The sequence below is a fragment of the Sesamum indicum genome, linkage group LG1 (genome assembly GCF_026168435.1).
Source record: "Sesamum indicum cultivar Baizhima isolate 11 linkage group LG1, ASM2616843v1, whole genome shotgun sequence".
Taxonomy (NCBI): Eukaryota; Viridiplantae; Streptophyta; class Magnoliopsida; order Lamiales; family Pedaliaceae; genus Sesamum; species Sesamum indicum.
In genome coordinates this window covers 16,001,955-16,027,509 of record NC_142657.1, presented here as the reverse complement: position 1 = coordinate 16,027,509, position 25,555 = coordinate 16,001,955, and the positions used below count along the sequence as shown (strand labels likewise).

At 34.9% G+C, this 25,555-nt stretch overlaps 3 protein-coding genes across 5 annotated transcripts; all 3 read right to left on the bottom strand.

Annotated features, from left to right (window-relative positions):
- Nucleotides 1-1,775: 1,775 nt before the first annotated feature.
- On the bottom strand, nt 1,776-9,423 carry LOC105163538 (serine/threonine protein phosphatase 2A 55 kDa regulatory subunit B beta isoform). Of its 3 annotated transcripts, XM_020692544.2 has the most exons (15): nt 8,799-9,423; nt 7,150-7,253; nt 6,968-7,066; nt 6,644-6,763; nt 5,709-5,918; nt 5,206-5,297; nt 4,214-4,332; nt 3,894-4,017; nt 3,515-3,638; nt 2,978-3,046; nt 2,798-2,889; nt 2,639-2,716; nt 2,473-2,543; nt 2,192-2,350; nt 1,776-2,102 (listed from the first exon to the last, which is right to left on the bottom strand). In XM_020692544.2, exons 1-14 carry the CDS (start codon nt 8,914-8,916, stop codon nt 2,214-2,216), a joined length of 1,557 nt encoding a protein of 518 aa, XP_020548203.1. In that variant the 5' UTR covers nt 8,917-9,423; the 3' UTR covers nt 1,776-2,102; nt 2,192-2,213. The 3 variants fall into 3 exon arrangements, with proteins under 3 accessions (XP_020548203.1, XP_011080237.1, XP_011080246.1); XM_011081935.3 differs by having other exon boundaries at nt 1,776-2,350; XM_011081944.3 differs by having other exon boundaries at nt 1,776-2,350; nt 5,712-5,918.
- Nucleotides 9,424-12,328: 2,905 nt separating this feature from the next.
- Nucleotides 12,329-14,108, bottom strand: LOC105163530 (large ribosomal subunit protein eL28z). Its single transcript, XM_011081923.3, has 4 exons — nt 13,954-14,108; nt 13,708-13,871; nt 13,148-13,308; nt 12,329-12,678 (listed from the first exon to the last, which is right to left on the bottom strand). The coding sequence occupies exons 2-4, from the start codon at nt 13,853-13,855 to the stop codon at nt 12,556-12,558; spliced, it is 432 nt and encodes a 143-aa protein (XP_011080225.1). The 5' UTR covers nt 13,856-13,871; nt 13,954-14,108; the 3' UTR covers nt 12,329-12,555.
- A 2,968-nt stretch (nt 14,109-17,076) lies between these two features.
- Nucleotides 17,077-24,655, bottom strand: LOC105163518 (protein FLX-like 3). The gene is made up of 6 exons (XM_011081906.3): nt 24,406-24,655; nt 23,162-23,702; nt 22,916-23,055; nt 21,414-21,493; nt 19,259-21,319; nt 17,077-18,082 (listed from the first exon to the last, which is right to left on the bottom strand). Exons 2-4 carry the CDS (start codon nt 23,689-23,691, stop codon nt 21,414-21,416), a joined length of 750 nt encoding a protein of 249 aa, XP_011080208.1. The 5' UTR covers nt 23,692-23,702; nt 24,406-24,655; the 3' UTR covers nt 17,077-18,082; nt 19,259-21,319.
- Nucleotides 24,656-25,555: the final 900 nt, after the last annotated feature.

Sequence of the window (25,555 nt, the reverse complement as noted above, 5' to 3'; positions counted from 1 at the left end):
ATTTTTTAAAAAAATAGAAAAAAAGTACAATAAGGACATAGTTGATAACGTAATACTTCCATCCATAATTTCATTAAATATCAAGAGATATTTATAATTTTTCAAATACCAATAGAGTATTCGTAATTATGCCAAACCTCAGGGGAGGTTGTTGTAATTTACTCAAAAAATATTTTGTATTAATTATATTATGTTTACTTAAACTATTTAGGTTGGTTATCAACCCAAATAATAATTAATATCAGGCTCTTAAATTAGAAATGGGCATCCATAATGCGAAATAAACATTTTACTTGAATGTTGGACTGCTTATATAATCTAATAATGAAAAATGAATTGGGCCTGATTGTATAATTGATCATTGTTCTATACTATAAATTGATTATATGATAAGTGATGTATCGTGCACTCCTTCATCTTGATTGAAAACTCTAATATGATATATTGGCTGCTTTGATTCAAATATTATGCACTTTCGCCTTTAAAGGTAAATGTTACTAAGAGGGAAAACCTCAATTGAATGCGTAATAGAAGGTACTCTTTGTATTAGAGCTTGATTGAACGTTTTGATGTTATGTATCATTTGATTTGATTAGTGCTTCACATATTTGGTTTGAGAAGACATTCTACTAGAGAGAGAAACCTTTGTATATATATTTTACCTACTATCAAATAGCTAAATCCCCTTATTCATTTAATAATATGTAATAATAGTACATATTTAGTATTAATAAGTATAAATAATATGATTTATCATATAATAAAAGTCCAAGGCGTTCAAAATAGATATAGTGTGGGGCATGGGGTGAATTTTTGGAGTTTAGGGTCCAAACAAGGAAGACTATTCAATGGGAAGAAGAGGGAATAATAGTATTACTGTGATATGTAATGTTATGGGATGAGATTATTTAAATGTGAAGAAAGCAATATTTGTCATAACTACTACTCTTCTTAACCTTAAACATGCGATTATTAGGTTAGGGGGAAAAAAACAAAAGAATTGTAAAGACCCATCTTTTATTTTATTCTAAGAGGCACGACATCACTAACTAGGACCACATTAATCAACATCTTCACCACCAAATCTTTTCATATATTATTATTATTATCATTATTATGGAATTCTTAATTAACCCTTCCCATACTCCACAATTGATTTGCATGGCTTTCGGTGCTAGTGAGAGTATAATTTCTTGCCACAACACATAATTCTTCATACACTTTCACATTTTTTACTAGTTTCACAATATCTAATTTATTTCTCAAATTAAGATCAAGATCACAGATCGAATCATGGAATCTGGGCCGCAGAAATCCGTGATTGGGGGAAAAAGCTGTGGTGGAGTGATGGGCCCAGGCCCAACACATGCCACCCCCATCATCAGCATCATAAGTTATGCATGTAAGCACCTCCTCAAATAATGAAGTAGGGCAGTTGATGATCATCCATGGCATCCACCTTTGATTCTAACCTTAATTTTAAGGAAAAACAATCAAATCACAGCCACATTTGTTGACAGCTTATGATAGATTCACAAATACAATCTAATCTATCCCCCGAGCCACTTCGCCTTAGCTTCAGAAAAGCCATTACCAGTCTCCTAATGCACGAGAACGAGCATTTTTTAGTTAAAAAAGAAAAATATATTGTACAAATTAATAGAAGCCAAAGAGTCTTGAGTACTTTTACAAGAGAGAAACATCAAACGATGAGAATCTAAGCCAAAATCATCCTAAAATATATCGAAGCAAAGGTACGAGGCTACCCATGGAAGTTAATAAACTTAATGGCCTGCAGGTTAGCAGCAGCTCCTTTCCAAGAAGATTTTCATGTGAAAAAGAACTACATTTTACCTTAATTCTACAGACAATATATGACATCTTTAGTTTTTTTTTGGTTTGTAGGGAGAGCTACAATCACATTCCTTTCTGACTTCTACCCGACGCAAACATAAGAACACAATTGCATCTATTCCTTTGAGCAGAGGGGCAAAAAACAATAAAAAGAAACGCGGTGGGTGAAGAATGGCAGTCTGCTCAGATACAAAGACACGTTGATTGCTCCGGTTGTCAAATCTACCATGGAACTTGAAGTTCAAAGCCTGTGCTAGAGAGATTTATGCAGCAGTTGGATTAGAGCCTCAATTTGCTGAAAGAAGCATTTCTCGAATAGCAACCCAATAATGTTTACCGAGTTTTCAGTTACTGACGACCTATGCATAGTACATATACAAGCTATTTGCAGCAGCACAAGCGATGGAGTTTTCAGATGGGTGCCATGCCAGGTGGAGCAGCTTCGTTGTGAAATCGAATGAATTCCCATTGGCATCAGCTCCTGGACTTTCTCCACCTGCAATGTCCACCAAAATTCTTTTGAGTTGATAAAACACAAAGCAGTATCATATGTGAGGTTCGTATTCAAAAGAAGCTAGAAATTGGGATTATGAAGTGGTGGGGTAAAGGAAACTATACCTCTTCTCACAACACGAGTGATGCTACTGCTCAGGGATCTGGAAGGCCTGGAAGGGGTCTGGACCTGCCTTCTGAAAGGCCATTAAGCAATATATTAGCAATAAATGAGATCCAACGCAAATGAAAGTTCGACTCATGAGTCAAAAACGCAATCTTGTGTAGGTACCTCATTGGATTTTTGCTTGCTTCCAGCGTAGTTGCCTCAGTACTGCCCGCAGCACAACCAAAGACGCGAAATAAATTGCTAAAACAGTGTTTTCTTTTGGTTAGATAGACAAATATGAGAATAACAGTGGTGATAAAATGAAAAGCAACTTGACCACACCTGTAAGAACCAGTTGCCACTCGAAGACCATCACCACTCAGGCAACATTCAAATTTATCAAAAATGGAATCATTTTCATACAAGTCGCACAGCTGGACAGTATCAAAGTACAGTTTAATCAACTCAATAGTATTTGTAGAAAAATATCAGGCAAATTTGGTCCTAGAGTACAACAATTACCTTGGGTCTTAAATACTCGTGAACCTGGAAGGTCGCCACCGGACCAGAATCCATATTAATATCCCACAACTGAAACCAATAATATGGATCAGTGACGATCAAACTGACACCACAAAAGATTGAACATTATTATGCAATGAATGCTCCAAAGAAGCTACAATAACTATGGATCTTCTGCAACCCAGGAAGCAAACTAGAAAACTTGCAGTGGATAATAAACAAAGAGTTAAAAATGTGTTGAGTCATACTGATGCATGTTAAACTCCTAGCAACTAGTTTCAAACAGTATAATCTTGCATCATTGCTCATAGCAACATCGCATTTTTTCTATGACAACAACAGTGTAGCACAGAACCTTGCAATGCTTTAGCATGCTTTAAGGACCAAATTATGTGTGCTTGCTTTCACCAACACCTTCTAAATTAATTTGAAGTAGAACAGACAACTCCAAATAAGAAACGACAAACATTCTGACTAATTGAAGCATTACAACAACAACAGCACTTAAAGTGATGAAATAACAACAAAAGACCAAACCTTAAGGGTCATGTAATCACGACTCAGTAGATATCTGCCATCCCTTGCAAACTTAACATCTGAAATTGAAGCAATTATCTCAGTAAAAAATGATCTCGAGCCAGGCGCCTCCTGCTCCTCAAATCTGTTCATGAATGGAACATCAACAGCTCATCCATAAAGGGAGCAGTTTTAAACAAAGAAACTAGAGTTAAGGAACACTGTTCTAGCAACCAAAGGCAAACTTAGAAGTCCCACAGCCATCCAACACTTGAATTCACACTCTGGAGACAGTGCTAAATTTCAATACTGAAGCAGATATAAAAAATAAAAAGAAGAAGAAGAAAGGGCAGAAGCAATCATCAGGAGCCTTTAGTACAATGATTACCAATGAACTTACAGTTTAGAATGTGAATCGCACAATGCGGATTGTCGCAAATCAATGAGACGAATTGATCCCTTTGAACTACTATATGCTAACATGTTGCAGTGGGTAGGATGAAATTCTGCTGATGTTATCACCTCTGCAATAAGAAACAAGTATCAACCAATGAAGCAAAAAGAATCATCACAATCATCCAGCACTAAGAAAATGGGAATATTAGGTGCAGTGATAGTATTAGGACCACGGAAGATCCCACAGCAAAAGAAGATGAGCAAAACCACCCCCAAAACCAGTAGAAAATATCAACTAAAAAGGAAACTAGAAAGAAAAATTACCAGTCAGATCCTCCATATTTGCTGGCTTCACATCAACAATATTGAAACTTTGATTGCTTATTTCCAAGTTCCAAAGATTTATTCGGAGATCATCAGCTGATATAAATGTCTCACCATCACTGGGAAAGCATTACAGAAAAGGTTACTAAGTGTAAATCCAAACAAAGCAAATGACGACAAGCAAGAAAAAAGGGTGCCTAAGAAGCCAAAGTAAAGGTTTAACTACTAATCTATCAACAGCATCCTCCAGTTAGAAGGTGTTATGGAGCACAAAAAGTTATGCAAGTCAAATTGCTCATTGTTAATCAGAGTGAGGTTCCACAATTAAGAATTAGTGACATTTAATAGTAAGATGTTTGATAGAGTATTTGGTCTATATTTTCCAAGGAGAACCAGAAGACGGTTAACTTTTTATTCATATTCGTACAGCTTATACTTTTGAATTTCCTCAATGCTGTCGTTGGACCAAATTGTGTGCATAAAGAAAAGCAACAACAGTTCCAACACCTGGAATGTTAGGGAGTGGAGTGCATGGGCAGAGGGAGAACGAAAAGAGGCATTGGATGGCCACAAACCTACACCAACATACTAGTCTATCTTATCCTCTAATCAGCTCAGGACTTCTTCGAGCAAATCTTCATCACCTTGATGACTACAGAGTGAGCCCATGTCTCACAATTCAAATGAAGAACCTGGGATCAATATTTCCCAAGTCTTCCTCACCTTGATGGCCGAAAAGTGAATCTCAAGGCCTCACAGACATAAAAGGAACCCAACCAACAACTGCCGACAGCTATGCTTCCAATTTCTACCATCTTTAAAATATATCCTTGCTTTCCCATTTCTAGGTTGAGGATGTTGAAAGGGGAATAATAGTTGACAGAATCATCAACATTGTCAGATTTCTGAACAAATCTCAAAGTAAAGGCACTGAGTCAAAGACTTAAAGAAGCTGGTACACATAACACGTAGGGGGAAAAATGTGTCTTCACCTGTTATTAGAGATGGAATTGATATGGTAATCATGCGCATGAGCATATACTCTCCTACATCTTGCAACAAGACTGGTCTCACTGCTTGTCACCTACAAATTGTATACTCAATCCTTAGAGGAAATAAATACTGAGCATAAGAAAGTGGAAGACACTTAGCATTAAACACCTAACACCTAAGAACAGTGCACATTAAAGAGTTCCTAGTGAATGCCATACATCAGTTATGACTAACAAATGCATACTTGACACTGATGGTTCTGATCAATTCAGCATTGCAGCCCAGTATAAATCAGATTTGAGAAAATCAACATGACACGAGTGTGTCCCAAACAGAGGAATAAACAGATCGTAGAAGTAATCAAAATTTTATATATTCAAAATCGACAGCAATTGACACCATGCATTCTAAATAAATGGCCAAATACATCAAACCAAACACATCCAAAGATGAAGCATGAAATCCTTAAATGCTGGTAAAACTTAGCTGAGTTAAGTACAACTACCACTGGTAATCGGAGTGAGGGGATGCCCCCAGGTGGAAAGGACAAGTCATTGCTCAAAGAACTGTAAGGTCGATCTGAACAGCCACCATTAGCAAGATACGGCTTAGGACTAGAAGAAACACTAGAACTTGCAATACCACCGGTGCCAGCAGCTTTAGATGGGTCTACATTTATATCAGCAACTTTCTTGATTTTCTTCTCTTGGACCTGTTTAAACAAGAAAATGGAATCATCAAATAGAATATCCATTTACAATTGTCTACCTCAGAATATGAGGCCTTCAGGTTCGCATACCATCAACCGACGAGATTGAATACTAGCATGAGAGAGAAGAAAGCTGAGTGAAGAAGGGGAAAAAACTTGACTAACTTAATTCCCACATCACTCTTACAAATTAATAACGTCTCCAATTGGAGATGATTCTTCTGAAAAAGTGCTAAGTTTTTTCTTCCCCAACTTAGAGTATAGTAAAGATGGAATCTCCCAACACCAAGAAAATCAATGAAACAAGACTTCATATCTAATCAAAATAAAACCATCTTATGTCTAGGCTAAAAAGGAATTCTAGGAAAATAAATGCCATAGAAAAAATGTCACAACATTTATTTGACAGACACACAACAAATAAGCAAAAATATACATCGCCGAGTTGGTGGTCATAATGGCACTAATTATTAGACTAAAAAAGGCTCTTCAGAAAGATATTGAAGGAAAAGGAAAAAGTCAAAAACTCAAGATCTGACGCGTTACAAAATATGATTACTGAATCTTCATAACATCCACTACAAGATCTGACTAAGATGAGCACGACGCTGAAGACCCATATTATGTACTGAATAACCATGAAATAAGGACATTAAGACTATACATCTCTCTTTACCATGAGGAAAAAAGAAATTAAAACAAATCAATATTTAAACTGTAGACCTCACCTTCCAAAACTTAATGGTTTTGTCATTAGTAGAAAGAAGAAAGAGGGCACCATTAGCCATCTGGCACCATCGAATTTTGTTGATTTTCTCCTCAATCTCCAAACTCTTGAGATAATCAAACTGAAACAAGAGACACAAACGTTGTAACAACTCAAACTTCTTTTTTAACTTTTTTTCTTTGGGGAAAGAGTGCAAAGAATTTAAAGAAACAGAAGCCTAACTGTTAAATCAAGGCCCACATATTTGATAAAGTAATTATATAAAAACACACAGTGGGACCCGGAAAGCAACAAGAGGAGGCAAGCAGAAATTTGAAATGAGTACCTCAGGCTCATGGCTCTGAAACTCGGTTTTGTAACGAAACTCTGGGTGTCGACTAACTGGATAGTCCATCCTCTCTAAATCTCTTCGACTTCCACCATGCTGCATATCAAATTTGCAATGGAGGATAGAGTTAAAACAGATGAAGCATAATCAACAAAATAGAATTCTTGTGTGCACCTCACCTCTTTCATATCTGTCCTTTCAAATAACACCACCCTTCCACCACGATCACCAGTAGCCAGATGGTCACCAGTTTTATCAAACTCAATGGCAGATATGATATCCACTGCAAAAAGAAACAGATAATTAAAGTAAAACCTACCAGTAAAAGTTTTAGACACAGCCATAAAATGGAATATTTTGGACAAATTTAAGTAGCTGATCAGAATCTGCACCCTTGAATCAGTAGAATACTTCTCAAACTAAGTACCTATCATGCTTGTTTCAAGTCACTGTAAGGGCATGCATCATAAGTTCAGTATTCAATCAATTTCAGACTTCAATATCTCATCATATATGAGAATCCATATGAAATTTAAACAATCAATATTAGATCAAAGCATTGTTGAAGCTAATCAGCATATTTGACAACAAAATAGTAAATGCCAAAGGCTTCGAATTTAGATGCTTACAATTATTGTCATAACGAGTCTCTAGTCCATTCAGAAGTCAATTTTTGCATGAGACGGATAATTGAAACTACAGAAGTCAGTGTTTTTGGAATAATTAACAGAGAAAACAAAATGATTCTGTTCATACATCCGCTAGCCTTCTCTTTCCCATCCACCTCCTCTTTGTGAACCAGTGCACGAATTTGAACCGATGGTGTATATTGCAATTTATCACAAAACCTAAATTAATTTGAGCGGCATAGTCGATGCAAATTTAATTACTCCGAAACAGTCAATAAATGCAATATCACTAAAAATGGATAACTTTCCCTTTCCCTCGGGAACAACTTTATACTCAATTGTTTTTGTTTATCTTTCCAGATATGTATTATGCCTACTTATGACACGGTGTGGATTGTAGAAACTGCCAAGGCATGCCAAACAAAGAGCATCATTTCGGATCTCTCCAAACTTCAGCATGACCGCATTTTGGCAAACACTTGTAAAGTCCTGGGCCATTTCAACCCAGAGAATATTGCGGATATCCGGAAGCCAGAGATCATCTCGTGACACATCCCGCATTCTATGACCCAAAATAATAAAAAGAATTTAGCTGACAACTCCCGTCCAATATACCACCACACAGTTAAGTTAGTTAACTGAAGATCCTCAATCCCAGCAGCGTTGCAACAATTGCAGCATACATTCAAACCACAAATGCACAGTTATACATATACCTCCAACTATTCGGTAACTGCTGCATGCAGAGAGTAAACACAGAGAGTAAACAAGCCTGCTCTTAGCCACAACATAAAAGTTTGATGCTTGCTGTTTAAGCCATGAAGCTAGATCTTCGTTAAATGTCAGAGTAGAGAAACTAAGTTCGAAGGCACACTACACACAATTACAAAGATCCAAACCCAGGGTAGAAAACATCCTTCTGACCAAAATCAAGTACATGCAGTAAGAAAAAATGGAATCAAACTGACATTGAACTTAATTCACTTCAGTCCAGCACTGCTATCCTCAAATCATCGACTGAAAAACCAACATGCAGATCACTCACTCCAAACCCAACCAATTACTATCAATTTCCACTAAATCAAGTAACTAAAGGATCCAAAAACAGATCAAAATAACAGAAGCCAAAACCCTAACCACAAGATCCAAAACCAAAGCAAACAAATTCCTTTCCCATTCATTAAATTCTCATTCTTTACCTTCTTGAACTTCCTCGCCGGCCGTTCGCTCGCCGAAGACCTGAGAGAATTTCCATTCTAGCGGCGTAGGTGGACCCGCCGCAGCTGATGCCACCTCTCCACCATCACCGCTGCTCATTTCTTCTCAACAATAGGAAACAATCAAAAGTACAAAGAAAGCAATAATCAAAAAATATCAAAAAGGACAACCACTAATTCCCTTTTTCCTCCCTATTTTCACTTCATTAAGAAAAAGAAAAAAGGAAAAACCAAAAAAAAAAAAACAGAAACGACGATTTAGGGTTAAGGAATTGAAGAAGATCGGAGCTTCAGCAGCGGAAGGTTGTATTCAGATTCAACCATTTTTCAGTCCGTGTGTATATACAACATCGATTAGTACAATAAAAATGAGGATTCAGATTTTCTCTCTCTTTCTCTCTCTCTCTCTCTAGATGTATAGATATATTGATGTGTGTGTAGAGTGAGGGGAGAAATTTGGGAATAGTTTCCTCTTTTTTTCTTAAAAATAAAAATAAAAATAAAAAGAATTCAGTGTATCAAACCGTTCTTATTTTTCTCTCACCAGAGCTTTTCTCTCTCTTTCTGTCTAAATCTCTATCATTAATGTACACTACACTCTCTCTCTCTCTCTCTCTCGCCCCCCCCCCCCCCCCCTTCTTATATATTTCTTCCCTCACTTGCTAATCTCACCCATGCTAGCATGCAATCAGATCAAAACTTTGACTACAAATAAGGGCATGTTTGTTTGACATTATTTCAAATAAACGTTTACAATTTTATTAGTGAAAAAAATTAAAAAAAAGTTTCTTTAGTTTATAGGTTTTATTTTTAAATTAAGTTAAAAGTCATAAATAGTTTCTTACGTCATTGCAGCTTATTAATAAAATTATAAATATTATATTATTTTTTCAAATAATCTAATTTCGAGCATTATTTTTTAATCACTGCTTAACTTATGAGAAAAATATAAATTATTGCAAATATGAATAAAAAAAATTAAGTAAAGATAATTATTCTTTAGAGATAATTATATCAAGAAATAATACTTAGAGGTTGTAAGATTTTTTTCATATTTTTTATATCAAGAAATTGCATAATGCATGGAAAAAGTACACTAAATATATGAATATTGAAATTATATTTGTTGAGCTTCGTATATTTGCTGTCGTGTAAAGAAATAATTATAATTTAACAATAAAAAAATGATACGACAAAGTCAATGTTATCGTAAAAAATAAGAGTTACAAATTTAATATAAAGATATGTCGGAATACGACAAGTATTGATTATAGTGTTTAGCTTTACAAATATCGACTTTTATTTGAAACGTGAAGTACATATTCATATGTTGTTTCAACGTGCACAAATTTCATTATTTCTCCTACATAAATACGTCTCTTAGTGTTTGTTTGACCTTATGATTGGCCATGTTAAAATTGCATTTCGAGTACAAATGTCATGTTTTATATAGTTTAGACCTTGCTTCAATAATTACTTTTTTGAATGAAATTATATCAAAATCAAATTAATTTATTCAATCTAACAGTAAAAATTAGGTTACTTTTGGAATTTAACTACAATTTACATTTATATAATTAATTACTAAATTATGAATTCAAACATTATGACCAAATTTTCTAAAAATTAATTATCTCATAATTAATTGTGAGCACAATCTGAGGCTTAGTATCTTTTTCCTTAGTGTCATCTTTTTTGTTTTTGATCTACCAAACAAGCCTGGACTACCACACCTTAGTGAGGAGAATAGAGTGGAAAAATAATGTTCATCAAATGACAAAAATGCCATTTGTCTTGTTCACCTTTACTTCTGAGGGGTTTGTTTTTTTCCAAGAGGTTGGATGAATTTTGGGGGGTGGGTTTGGAGCTGTAATTTGTTGGTTGTGTTTGAGGAATGAAAAAACAGAGGGATGGTTTATGCAACTGAAGCATAAATTTTGTGAAGCTTTTTGAGGAATTCTTGGCTGCTTACTGAGCTTTTCATGCAGGTCTTAGGGGGGGAATGGGAAAATAATTGTGATTTTTGTGTGGGAAATTGTGACAATTTGAACAGACCAGCATGCAAATTTTCATGACCTCAAGTCAACCAAAAATCTCTCTCTCCCCCCTATTTTTTGGTGTGAATAAGAATTCAAAATCAAATACCACGTCTTTGTTTTTCCCTTTGGCCTATTTTGGGTTACATTCATCTTTGGTATCATTATGTTTCAATTTTTTATTTATGATAATTATGTAGTTTAAAAAATTACACATATATTTTTCATAAAATATTGACATTATTTATCTGAATCATCTTTACTATTTAGAAAATTGCACATATACTCTAAAAAACATCAACATCATCACAAAAATTACCCTTATTTTTCTACCGTTAAGAGTGGTTTCTATATTTACACAAAAGACGGAAATAATTTGTGTAAATAGATCATAAATTAGAGAGTGTAAATATAATTATCTCTCTATCTTGTTGTGACTATGCAAGTGGATAGTAGTACGACAATATGGCACTTGTTACTTGGAAAATAAGCATATTAAATATTCATTAATTATTTTTTTGCTTAAAAGAAGAATCTTTTTCTTTAAATAATTGTTAGTAATTTCTTTTTTTGGCAATAAATTGCAAATTTTAAGTAAATGGTAAAACTAGACATCAGTTTCACCAACTTTTGAGTAAAGGTGACATGAATACCGCACCTGTTCTAGGAATGGGACATTTCTGGACAAGGTATGACTGCAATTTGATGGAATAAAAGAAGATACTTTTGGCCCAATGAATTGAAAATGTAATACAATTACTCATGAATGATGGGCCTCCACAAGCAACTAGCCGATTCTCTTGTAATTGGAGTCCACTCTTTTCTTTTATAGCCTAATTTTCTAAAATTTGATATAATTATAAATATCTCATCATTTAAAAATTACAAACACACGCTCATCTAACACTGCAATCATTTTCATTAGCCTCCATAGGTTCTTATATAATTTATATAGTGAACTAATTAAAATGTCATATTGAATTTATGAATTATAACTTGATATATTTTTAAAAAATTTAAAGTATTCTTATCAACTAATATTCTCTATGAATTATTTAATTTACTCAGGTCAGATTGTTATATATATATATATATATATTTTAAAAAATCAATAAGAGTAAATGTAATTTCTCACAATGAGAAGTATTCTTAATTACGGCTCAGAATTCCGCAGGGGGCGGCTAGGGAACGGAAGAAGATAGTAGTAAAGAGTATGGACAGGTAATATGAGTATGGCATGTGAAAATCTAGCCAGTTTGGTAATGTAGTAATTCTTCTTATTCAGCCCAACAACCCAATGTAAACGAGGCGTTATTTGTTTTATTTTGATAGTTAGAATTAAGTCAATCGCATGAAGATTTGTGATTGCATGGATGCAATAAGCCCATATGTAAACACTTTATGAGCCATTCTGGTTGATAGCCAACATTATCTCCCAATCATACGGTGAAATAAGCAACTCATGAAGACATCAAGTGCCAATTAAATAAATCTTCTTCAACCCAACAGGGATAAATAATGTATTCTCAATGATTCAAGAGCATCAAAATTCTCAAACCGGATTCCTGTCATTCACTTGGACACAAACATAAGATGCCATAACTTCAACTAATTCGAAATTTGATGGAAACAGAAACTGCAAAAGCTTTGGTGTTCTATTACGCATACAAGAGCCCGGAAAGGACATTAAAAAGCGACGCAACCTAAGCAGCCTGTCTATTCCTCTTCTTCGCACCGGACTTTGCAACCTTGAGGCTTCTGTGCACAACACTCAATCTTGCAAGAGCTGCCTTCTTCAGATCAGGCCTGTAATAGTTATCCGCCACCTTCACTCAACATCGGCAAAGTCAATATGTGAACAAGAAAACAAAATTCATATGCAAATTGACGGGTGTAACACAGCCGGAATATCCTTTTTCCTGGTAAACTAGTAGCAAATAGCTTAACTGTTTGGTTACCATATTGTGAATTTGTATATTAGCCGTGGCAGTCCGTAAAATTGAGCAATTACCAGAGTCAAGTGTTATGCATTTAAAGTATATGTGGTTATGCAGAGTGCATGCGGATCTAAATAAAAGAGTTCCTAGTGGATGTAAATAAAAAGTTCCAAGCCTCATTCATCATGAATCACAAACTGAGCACCATACTGAATTTTAATTGCTTCTTTGTTCAGCACAAAGAACTTAATCTTGAACAGATAAACTAATTTCCAGCAATAATATAGCAAAAAATTAAATCTCAGTGTTAATATAGCAGCAAATAGAGCAAAAGACATAAAGAATGAAAATATTATACCTGGTTTGAAACAGCCTTTGCCATGCGATGGAACTCTTTCTTCATGAGAGACTTGTTAAGCAATCTAGAGGGCTTGTTCTGTTTCTTTGTCTTTGTTGTTGCAAGCAGCACGGACTGATCCTTGCTAGGTTGAATAGTCACTGTTTTCTTGTTTGCCAACCCTACAATAATATTATTTCCATTCGTATAATCAAACCAGTGCCGCGCACAGTGAAAATTATGATCAAGTTCACAAAAAAATACTAATACTACTATTCAAATATTGGTGAAATTTCCTTCCGGCGTAATGTTTCCGGCTCAAAGTCACTTCAAAGCAAACAAAATCAAAGAAACACAGCCAAATACAACCAGTACCAAGATCTTCCACTCGCCAATACTGTAGCATCTAAAAACGCGAGAAAAGTTCCAGATATACAAAACAAAGGGGAACACATTGCTCAGCTATGAATATGTTCTAAATCCCAACCAATTACTGATTCCAATAAGGCATTTGAAGCGAAAATCAAACAAATTGAAGTAAATGGCAGGGAAAATAGCCCAGAAAAATAAAAACAAAAAACCTGAGTGCTTGAAGGAATGCAAGTTGTAGAGATTGTTGGGCTCCTTGCTGAACTTGACGCTAGCAGTTCCATTCCCAAACTCCTTCACCAAAAACGAATTGTTCTTCTTCACGATCTCCCATATAAGCTGCCCCGGCACTGTCGCCATTTCTCAAGCGCGAACCCTAAATTATACCAAGAAACACATCTTACAATAACAGAACAAAGCAATATACATATAAATTGTCATGGCGATCGAGGGTTTACCTGAGAGAGAGAGGGGAATGGAGATTCTAGGGTTTTGCTCTGACGGCTTTGGCACTGAAACGAGCTGTCGCGGGGAAGTGATTCAACAATATATGTGGGCATTAGTTTTAAAACCCTAGGGAGGTACAGTCTTACTTCAATTACGAAAATACCCCCTTGTTCCTTTTGATCACTCCTTTTAATTGTGATTTTGGTCCCAAACATTGTCACTTAGACCGTTTTAGTCCTCAAACAATTAGAAGTTATAATTTTGGTTCTTAATTTTTGGCATTTTTAGTCATTTCGTTATTTTTACCTTTAAGAGTTAGTGGAAAATATGTTTAAAAATGAAAAAAAAATTGTTATATTCTTCTTATTTGGTGGTGTTTTTCAAATTTTAATTCAATGCACCCATTTTTTCTTTTCTTTTTTCAAGCTTCAAAAGAAAATAAATCAAAAAAATAAATATAAGCAACAATTTTTTTTAATAATCTTAACAAAATATTGTCAATAGCCTGTTTTATGTATAAGGCAATACCTGCAATATGTGTAACATAAAAAAACAACATCCATACTAAAAAATATACATTTTGAATTAATTAAACATCAACACAATAATCTAACATTCCCAGTCTCAAATTGAATAATTCATAATCTTAATTTGAACATTCCACAATCTCAAATATTAACTAATAAAAACGTAGTTCATAATCTTAACTTTAATATTCCATAATCTCAAAATATTAACTAAGTAGTTCATAATCTTATTACAAAATATCATCCTTGTTGACTCGACTGAGATGCTTTAGATGAGCCTGAAGGCACCCTTGATGTACTTCTTGAAACTCTCGGAGGCAATTCAGAAGCAATAAGTATTCCCTTTTGTTGTATTTGAGAAAGAGGCTATGAAGTTTGATGAAATTCATTCCACTAGTGTGTATGTTTGATGTAGATTGGTTGATCTGAACCAATAAAATTAAAAGAGAAAATGAATTAATAACTTAAGTGAGGCATGCAAAAAATAATGTAATCAAAAGATGTACACACCCTTCTTCCTCAATATTTTCAGTTGGCATAATAGTATACATATCATCACTGCACCATTCACTCCTCTTGATAGACTTGCTTGACCGACCAAACTTCACTCAGGATAAATATAATCATCGAAAAGCATATCATCATCTGAGAGATTGAAATTAGAATCATAAAACACATATTCATACTTACTTGCATTCATGTCACTCTCATTCCCCTCTTTGGTTACTACAACATCATTAATTAACCCACCCTCAGTCACATCTTCAATGTATTCCAAGTGCATTACAAGTTAAAATCAAAACACAAAAGTCAAAAAAACAAAAAAAGTTCCATCAGACATCATTCTGTAGAAATTAATCACATAACTACTAAAACACACTCAACGTGTGTGTATAATTTAGGTTTTATTATATTTATTTAATTAAATAAAAAAAGATAAAATGAATAACTCATTAGAATTAATAGAAATAACATATTATAAATAAGAAATTATCAAAAACTACTTAAAAAATTATGCTTAATTGGCATTGTAGTCAATTTACTTTCCAACCATAATGGTTAGTAAAAGGGGCTCACTTGGATAAATATTATAGATGTAATATAAACTAGTAAAATTTGAGGCTCCCTCTGTGTTTTTAAAATATATATAACAAACAATGTTATTTTAAAAACTACTTATAATTTAATAAGATAAAGTAGTTCTAAAATATATTTATAAAATAAAGTAGGATAGTTAGAATGATAAGAAAAATATGAAAATTAATAGGCTAGTGGGATATATTTCTTTGGGCTAAATGCATTTCACCTCGTATATAATTAAAAAAGTTTAAAAACCACTCTATATAAAAATAAGATATAAAAACTACCCCTCAAATTTTGAAAAATGGTGCAAAAATTCCCCCTAATAGAGAAGGAGGATGCATCGTTTTTCATTTATGTGTAAAAAAACACATTTAATTTTTTAAATTATTAAATTCAACACTTTTAATCCTGAACTCAGCTGGAAGTTCAAAACGTTGGGCAAAAAAAACATGCGTATTCCTCACATGGAGATGTAGATCGTCAAATACAACTACGCAAATAAAAGAGTATTTCAACAATCTTAAAATCTCAAATATATTCATCACAATCCTAAATTCCCAACTTTTATTGAAACACTCAATTTCTCGTCCAAATTCATGAATTGAATTCTAATTTGTCCAATTCATTCTAACCTAAATCCCGTACTCAAAGATTCATCCTTGTTTGTTTCAAAAAAATAGATTGTGCGAGTTTCGAAGAAGGCATTTCAGATACACATTTGCGCCAATTACTGTCTTTCTTTTGGTCCAAAAGGATTATTATGTGCTTATTTGACAATCCTTTGACTTGATTCAAAAAGAATATGGCATTTTCTAGTAGGACGGAATATTTTAGGGTTTGAGGCAACAAGAGGATTTTGGGGAATCAGGGAATGCGTCTTTCTTTCAAATGGCTAAGTATATTTACGGTTGAATAGTGTTTACGAGATTAAAAAAAACAAGGTGTAAACACGCTCTTTTTCTCTGGCAACATTCACAATCACCGACAAGTCTAGGACTAAAACTGTCAAATTTAATAAATTAAATGACTTAAATATAGTTTATACAAATAAATATAGGACTTAAGTTGATCATTAGGTAATTACAAGGCTAAATGTACCAAAATGATAAAACTTACAGAATCGAACTTGTTTTTTAAAAGATAAAGGATCTGAAGTGCAACAAACATATACTTACACGAGTAAAAAACTGAGAATTTGCCTTATTTTTCATTTTCTCAGACTTTCCAAGAAAACCATGAAAATGAAATGAAACAGAAGAACAAAGCAAACCTTGAAAATTACACTACCAATTTTGCATAATCTCACTATAAAACCAAGTATCCTCACAATCAAATTTGTCCAAATCAACTCTTCTTTTCATCCAAATTTTCAACAACTTTGACAGAACTTACCTGTTGCTACATGACACCAACCCTATTGAAAAATTATAGGTCAGGTTTAAAGCAATTTCTCAATGTCAATCACTCAATTGCCCATGCATTCAAGGAGAGAATCGCTCTAGAAGGAATTCAAGCAATAACATGTAACAAAACAATCCAGAGAAACTTGCAAAATAGGCGCATTTGTATCGTACACGAGTTCAAAGAACACAAGAATTATAAATGAATCACTAACTAAAAGTGGCTTGAGTTAATTCTTGGACCACTTCTTAGTATGAAGTATATGATGTACCTTTTCCTTTTGAGTGACGGGAAATGGGAATAGAATACACTGCAACTTTACTGGGATTTTCGACAATATGTAAAGGTGAGAAAAACACAACTACAACATTGTCTTCTTCCCTTTGCACTGCTCAACTCTCCAAAAACGCGAACCAAAACCATCAGAAATCACGATAATACAAAAATAAAACAAAACATGCAAGTGTGAGGAGTGAAATAAATTATGCAACGTTAAGGACAATACCATCCCAAGTGCAGAAATCTTAGGCTGATTAATAAGATTTTGGGTTCAAAAATGAAGTCTGCTATGCAGCAGCTACTTGTTCCTCTTCCAATTGAGATTAGCTGACACAATCCAATAATGAGCACCTCTTTTATAGGTAAAGGGAAGGAAATTTAAAAATCTAGCCTTGTTCAATTCAGAAATTGTGTGTGTGGTTACAATTTATTTTGTTTTTGTCTTTGATCTATTGAATAACTTGAACCAAGGACTTAATGCAGCTTGAATTTCTAGTTTTGACTATTGTTGTTCATATTTACGAATTACACACCTTTCAAATTAAATTTTCAACTCCTAAGGTGTTCTTCAACAAATTCAGAGTGTGTCCATGACATGCTTCAATCTACCCCCATGCATGACTCCAGTATGCCATAAACAAGAAAAAACAAAAACATATTTCACCAGCATGTCCCCTCATATCAAACAGGGTGGCCAAGTCAGTCTGGATACCTATGCGGCTTATATCTGAAAATAGACCCACCAGCAAAATTGACCTTTCCAAATATGAAGCCTATAGTCGAAAATAGTGTACCTGATCCCCTTACCTTATCTTTCTGGAGAACTTTCGTAGAAGCAGGAACCTCCTACCTGCAACAAAAGCCAAGGGGTTGAAAAATGCAATATTAGACAATACAGAGTTTTAAACAAAAAAGGACAAATAGGAAACACATGATTGTCGGAAACATAGAATGAAGTCGTCATGACAAAAAAATAACAGCAAATTCGCAAGTACCTCTGAAGTATGGTGTTGTATGTTTGTTAGTATAAAAGTTTCACCTGATTTGACATGACATCCTAGAAAACCCCGCACTACATTCATTAAAACCCAAACACAATCAATTTATTCCTGGACAACTCTCACAGAAAGATTATACAGAATCATCTCCAGCTTCTATTCTCACTATGTTGCACAAGTTTAAAGTTATCTATTGACTGAGTTGGTGATGCAACATCAGATTATGATTCGCTATTTGAGTTCGTCTGCAGAAAATTTATGAATGGTTTCCTTGCCCAATTCAAACAGCAGACCAATGACTGCATAAGTAGCAGTTTAGCTAACATATCCTACATTGATAACGCAAGGAAAAGTCCATACCAGCACACATTCATAAACTAAACCCAGAAACTGCAAAGATTAAACTATTACTGGAGAAGCTTTACACAGGTGCTTGCTTGAATGTCAGTTGAAAATAAAATCTATGATCTTAATATTTAAACAAGTTCTACTCCAGCATTATGCCTCGGTATATAAGTTAATTACAAAATAGAACAAGATGCCTGGGGTCAAAAAGTACATTTTAAACTAGGAATTGATTCCCCCTTTACATTTCTACTTCTCACTATCTAGGACCTAGCTGGAACTATTTACTTAACATAAACCAAGTTCCAAACACTATCTAAATTGACCACCTCATCCGATTTCAACACTGCTCGTCTCCCATAATCCCCTTCCTGTTCTTGACAATCTAGGTCTTCAAAATATAAAGTGAAGGGAAAAGAACCAGAAAAACCAGCAAGGTATGGCCATCTGGCACTGTTCACACTGCACTTTTGAACTTTTCAATTGCATCCAGCATAATGGCTAATGCTAAGCATGAAACTAGACCAAATTAAAAGATACAACTCAATCTAGCTAGGAGCAGTTCCTCAATAAAAGCAGGCAAGTTTGTGTGAGTGATAGGGGGAGGGTATAATCTACATCTGGAAGCACCTGATCACAATACAAACACAGAGATAAGTGACATGCTAGTCAGGAGACAATACCTAGAGAACAGGATGACACTTGCCTATGCAATGAAGTCTGTCTTCATCATACAGCAGTCCACCTTCATCTTCTTTCCATCCTTCCACGATCACGTCAATGCTTAGAGAACCTCACTTATGGAAAAGTGAGCCTGAACTACTTTATGATATAAAAGTATCCAGCGGACACAAAAATTGAAGCTTAAAAAGGGGTTTTACTTCATTGCAAGGTGATACACTACCAAACTATGAACAGGTCAAAGTAGGCAGGAGTGCCAATGGCAATCTATTCTGATTATATCCAAAGTTATATCCATACTTCCATCCACAAGAAAATTTCAGCGATAGGGAACTCAGGCGATCCTCCGCAAAAAAAGTGTAGCAAGCCTTTTGAAATCAGCCATATCAGCATATACACAGTAAATGGACAATTATTGCTACCTGGCAGTCTACTAAATGAGCTTCCACTACACACCGACACCAGCATGTGGAATGGCCGAGAGAAGACTATCCTATTTCTCAGCTTCTCAAATGTCAGTAGACAAGCCTATCTACTTGCACTGTCATAGTATGCTAGTTATGCAACTCATAAAGATGGCTTATTGCACAAGATATTTCACCTGCCCAAACTAGACCTTTCAGAGTCATCACTTCTTGAAACAGATTATCACAACCACAGATCATTATTTCTAAGTAGCAACTTTTGAAACTATATCATATAACAAATCCTCCTCTGAAGCATATCTCATCACCAACCAATAACAAGCTCAGGGACGAAATAGTACAGAATGCATTAGAACTCAACCATAATCACAAAGAACAAGAGAAAAGACACGAAATCTTCCGGTAAATGTCAACTCTTTAATCCATGGCTTAAAGAATGTTTAAAAAAAATGATTCCGATCAAGCAACAGGAAGTATCTATTTTGGTAAAGGGATGTCAACAAATGCTAACGACAATTCTTTCGTTCTAAAGCAGATCAAATCCAAGCAGCACGAGGAAAAATGCACAAAAGCGGATGGCTGCTCCTGGAAACATCAATAGAAATTTCATCTCCATTAGTTTGATCTTCATCAGATCATCTCGAAGCACAGCATTCCAGGAAGCATTGTCCTTGCATTAAGGAGACATTCAAATCCAACCAACTCCATAGATCTATTAAAGATCTTCATTAATTTGATCTTCATCACATCATTTAGAAGCACAGAATACAAGTCACAATTTTGTCCTTGCATGGAGGTAATATCCAAGTTCAAATCACTCTTAAGAATCATCACTTTTACCCATCAATATGGACTGAGATCCCACAAAGTCTGATTGAAATCATATAAAATGAAATAACTCATGACCATCAGCCCTCATACAAATCGCAGTAAACCAAACATCAAGAAACAAAGTCTTCAGCAACTTCAAAACAACCACCTCCATTCAGATTTTGATGGTGCCATCAAATTCCTTGACAAAGATGGTACATCACAATCTCTGACACATCCTCACCATCAGAAAAATCAGCACAGTGTTCACTGTGACAAGCAGTGGCTTGGAGAACTCATTCCATCAAAAAATTCCTATTAGATCCATAGATTGCTTTAATTGGAGAACAAAGCCACCATAAAAATCCTCAGCCATACCTACCCTAAATATATGATCTAGAACCCAACCACCAGCTCCATAGATGATTTCAAGGAGCAACCAAACATGAAATCAACAGAGCACAGTACAAGAAGGTATAGAAAACATAGTGAAGTTAGCGTCGAATCTGCTAGTAAGTCATGATTATACTCAAAGAAGACTAACAGAACCATAAGTTGACAGATACTAACCACAATGTCTTACACATGTATATAAGGTGACAAGCAGTACGTTAGCATTTAACTACAGGAAATCATACACATAAATTCATGTAATTACTCTCATGCCCTTTACTCTACGGAGTAGCAAATATACAGGAGTTGCAAGGTCTGCTCCATGAGGTTTAATGAATATCCATCCAAATCTTATCTGCGATTCATTAGTGGTTTTTCACAGTCTCCCCACGAACCAGAACTTGAACCATATGGAGTCCCCTTATCTATAGCACCCTGGAAGAATTAACAAATTAGGTCAACCCAAATGTGGGAACTCCTCAATACAGCATGGTCTAGTGATAATACAATATAATTATCAGATCCATACCTAAGGAATCCCATAGCCATCACCATAAGGGGGAGGAAGACTAGCATCAGGATTACTGAACCTCATCCCATAAGGTCCACCTTAGCAACCAGATAGTAAAAAAGTCAAAACAATGAAGCAAAAGAATAATGGCCAAGAATAAGATGAAGCTAGCAATAAGACAGGCTAGTAAGGAGGTAAATTTTTTTCCATAGAACTGACTTGGAAATAATTTGTAAAGAGGATTCTAGAAGACAAAAAATGAAGAATAAGTCATAATGCGGTTGCCAAACCTTCAGCATATCAAAATCGGAAAACCCTTCACTTTATTCCAAGACATGGCAATAGCGGATTTAGTGGGATTTGTAAAATTTCAGGTGTTTGGCATGATTATATTAAAAAGGAATGAGATTTTATTTGACAGGCAAGACCTTAAATCAAATGAAATTCTGCAGAAAATGATAAAATGTATATCCATAGTACTGTTCCATCTAAGAGCTAAAAGCAGAAACAACCAATTAAAATTCCTCCAAAAATTACAACCCCGAAAACCATATTTCAAGATATGTTCCAGTCCGAATTTTCCTTTAAAATCTAAATCCAGTTCTTATAAGATTTTAGACATTAAATCAGAATTAACCAAATCCGATCCAATAACTCCGGTAATATAAAACAAATGCATCACAAAATAAGTAATATAATCTAAAACTAACAAGGTAATTGCTCCCCAACATAATAGATTAACATGAAGATGAACTCAATGAACAGAAGACCAAAGACATGACCAACAGGAGCTGGAACTTTCAGAGTTCGGTAAACTAACTGAACTTAAGCCAAAACTGAAAATTAAATAGATATCAAAACCAAAACCAAAAGATTTTTTCCAGCATTCAGTTTCCATTTTATTGCAATTCGTTATTTAATTCATTTCAGATTTTGGAAACAATTTACCAAAACATACTAATACCGAATTATTATTTTTATATATTGACATCTATTCCGATAGCATTTTGAACTTTTTCACTTACCAATTAAAAAGTAAATATTGATAAAATTATAATCTTAAAAATTACTTTTTTTTAATTATTGTTAATTTTTTAAAAAAATTCACTTAAACAAAAATATTGACCAGAAATACCGAGTTCGGTAATACCAAACTGAACCCATTAGTTTCAAATCCGTATTACGTGTGGTATTATAGCATACCGAACTTTGGTCTATCAGAAATTCGGTTCACACCAATCTGTTACGATTTTACCGAATGAACACCATCAAACGAGTAAGAAAACCTAGATTTAGGTTCTGACTAAAATGATATGGGAGATGGGCCTTTTCTGTATAACATATCTGATGTGGACCAGAATCAACAGAACGAAAGCATAAATTCATACTTACAATTCAATTTATGACGTCAATAAGGAAGTAAAGGAGTCAGAATATCTGTTATAATTTTGTTCTTCAAATGGATGTCATGCAATGGATAGATAAATCCTTAAAAGAATATGAATGAACAAAGCGACAACCTGCACTCCATGCTCTAGAGCTTGCAAGCTCAGAGTGAAGCTTTTCAATTTCTCGCGCCATTGTCACCAAGTGCTTCTCCATTGCCTGTCTTTGTTCTGTCAGCTCAATATGCGCATTCTTTTCATAATCAATGGCAGGTCTGCAAGTAAAGTAAATTCTTAGTGTAAGCAGCCAGAGTTCCCTAAGGAAGACATACAGAAGTTATTAGCCTAGCTCAGTGCACAAGTCTGATGGCAAGAGCAAACCTAGCTCGCAACAGCTCCTGATGGAGTCCATCGATTTCAGCCCTTAAAACAGGAATTTGCCGGTTATCATCCTGCAGCTTTGCAAGGTCTTGATTTAGGGTCTGAACCTGTCTGGATAGATCCTGCCTGATGGCGCTCAGCCTCTGAATTTCACCTTGAAGATATGCAGCTTCAGCTTTTAGAGGCTCTGCCGCATGAAGGTCAGACTCCAGCTTCAAACCCCTTTCAATAAGCTCCCGAGTTTGAAGCTCTTGTTCAGCACGAATATCAGCAATGGCAAGATTCATATGACGTAACTCTTCCTTGGCAGCAGTTAGCTCTCGCTCCAAAGCAATTCGATCCTCAACCAGTCTCCGATTGTCACCCAGAAGTCTGCGAAGCTCAACATGTTGAATTTCAAGTTCTTCCTCTAATACAGCAGGGTTAGGAGGTACAGGCCGGATAAAAGGACCTCGAGGAATAGGCCCTTCGGGGAGATAACCACGGTGTTGCCCAAAGGCTTCTGGAGGAATGCGGTTTCTTCCTGCCATCTCAACTCAGTCTGAAAAGAAAGAACAATCATTTGCATAAGACCAAACAATACATGCCAGCTAGAGAAAAAGTTCCACGCAGCAGACTATGGCTTTTCACATAAATAAATGACGTCAGGATTAAAATCCAATGCGCCCTGGCATTAAATGCGGAGTTTCTAATAGGCTTTTGGCTTCCACAAAGGAAAGCAAGCATCTTTATTGACAAGCAATAAAAGTATCAAACCTATTCAATAATGTTTTGGAACCTACTGACACCCTCAGAAAGGAATTACTGTATTTCATCCCAGTGCATCAAAGTGGGGCTCAGGTCAAACAATGCTTATTCAATTTTAAATATCTGGACAGTAAAACCCCACACAGACGGAATCACGTACAAACACATACAAACCATAAACACATTAACTGCATAAAAATTTAACAGCGAGTCTCATCAGATTAATTCACTGGCAAGAAACCTAAAAATCCAGTTCAAAATTAAATGAAAACCAAGAGGTTACGAAATATCAGATTAATTCACTGGCAAGAAACCTACAAATCCAGTTCAAAATTAAATGAAAACCAAGAAGTTACGAAATTCGAATGAAGATTGGAAAATCAAATAAAGCAAAAGCACATAAACCAAGATTCAATTTAATATCAGAACGCCAGAGAGAATCTAAAAACAGCAAGTAGAATCCCCATTACATGATTATTACCACTCTATGCACTTACTCCTTCAAACAAACACTTCAATAACGATTTCAGCTACAACCAAAGCTCATTCCCTAAAAGCGGCAGGAAAAGAAAAGCAACGGATCGCGACTAACCTAGCATTTCTACTCATCTAAGGCTAATTTTAACCCTAAATATATGAATGTTCAACGTATGGCAAGCAAGAACAGAATTGCTGTACAATCTTGAAAACAAAATTGAACAACAATTCGGGTTTGAATGTGAGGAGAAGACCAGGGCCCAGACGACACCGTTTAGCTGAATTAATTAATGTACAGTTGGTAAGTATAAATTCCTCGTAATTTCATTTATGCATTTCTTCCCTTAATATGAAAAATAAAAAAAGTAAAATAAGCATTAATAGGATAATAATTGTTTCTTTTTAACTCTATTCTTAAATATTCAATTAATGTTTAATTATTTATCGATTGATGTTGAGAATAATATTGAAAAACTTGAATTAAATTATGATTAATTTCTTTTAACTAAATAAGCTCATTGATTTTTTTCGTCTAATGCAACCCTAATTTTCATCATTGGTATGATCAAATTTATCAATTATTTAAAAATTGAGATAGATAATAAATAAATAAGAAGAAAACAATAAGTAAACTTAGATGCTAACGTGAACAGTTTGAGAAACATGAGAATCTCTCCCACATCCCGCCCATGAAAATTGCATATCCATTTCATCAGACGGAAATATATATTGTGGAATCATTTCTAAAGGGGGAGAGCCAAAAAAGTAAAAAATCTGAACGCCATCTCCTCCTCTTTGCACTGCAGTTAAAAAAGGATCTCCGGCGAGGTTAATTTATTGCTGCTGCTCTTCCAGTAATCTCACTCTCCTCTGCCGTGAGAGCTTCAACGCTGGACATCCGAAATCCATATCAGCCGCTTAAACCACAATGGTTATAAGTTCATCATGAATGTTTTAAGTGTAAATTTTCTGTATTTTATACATGTGATCATCAGTCAATGCTTCAACACTCCAATATATACATATATATTCTGGGTTCGTGCTATCAATATTTGTTTGATTGCTCTGATTTCAAGTCCTTGCAGTTGTAATCTGTTAGCTAGCTTTTATTGCATCTTGGAAACCAAAAATGACTGAGGATGTGATGTCGATGACTTTGAGATGAGTGAC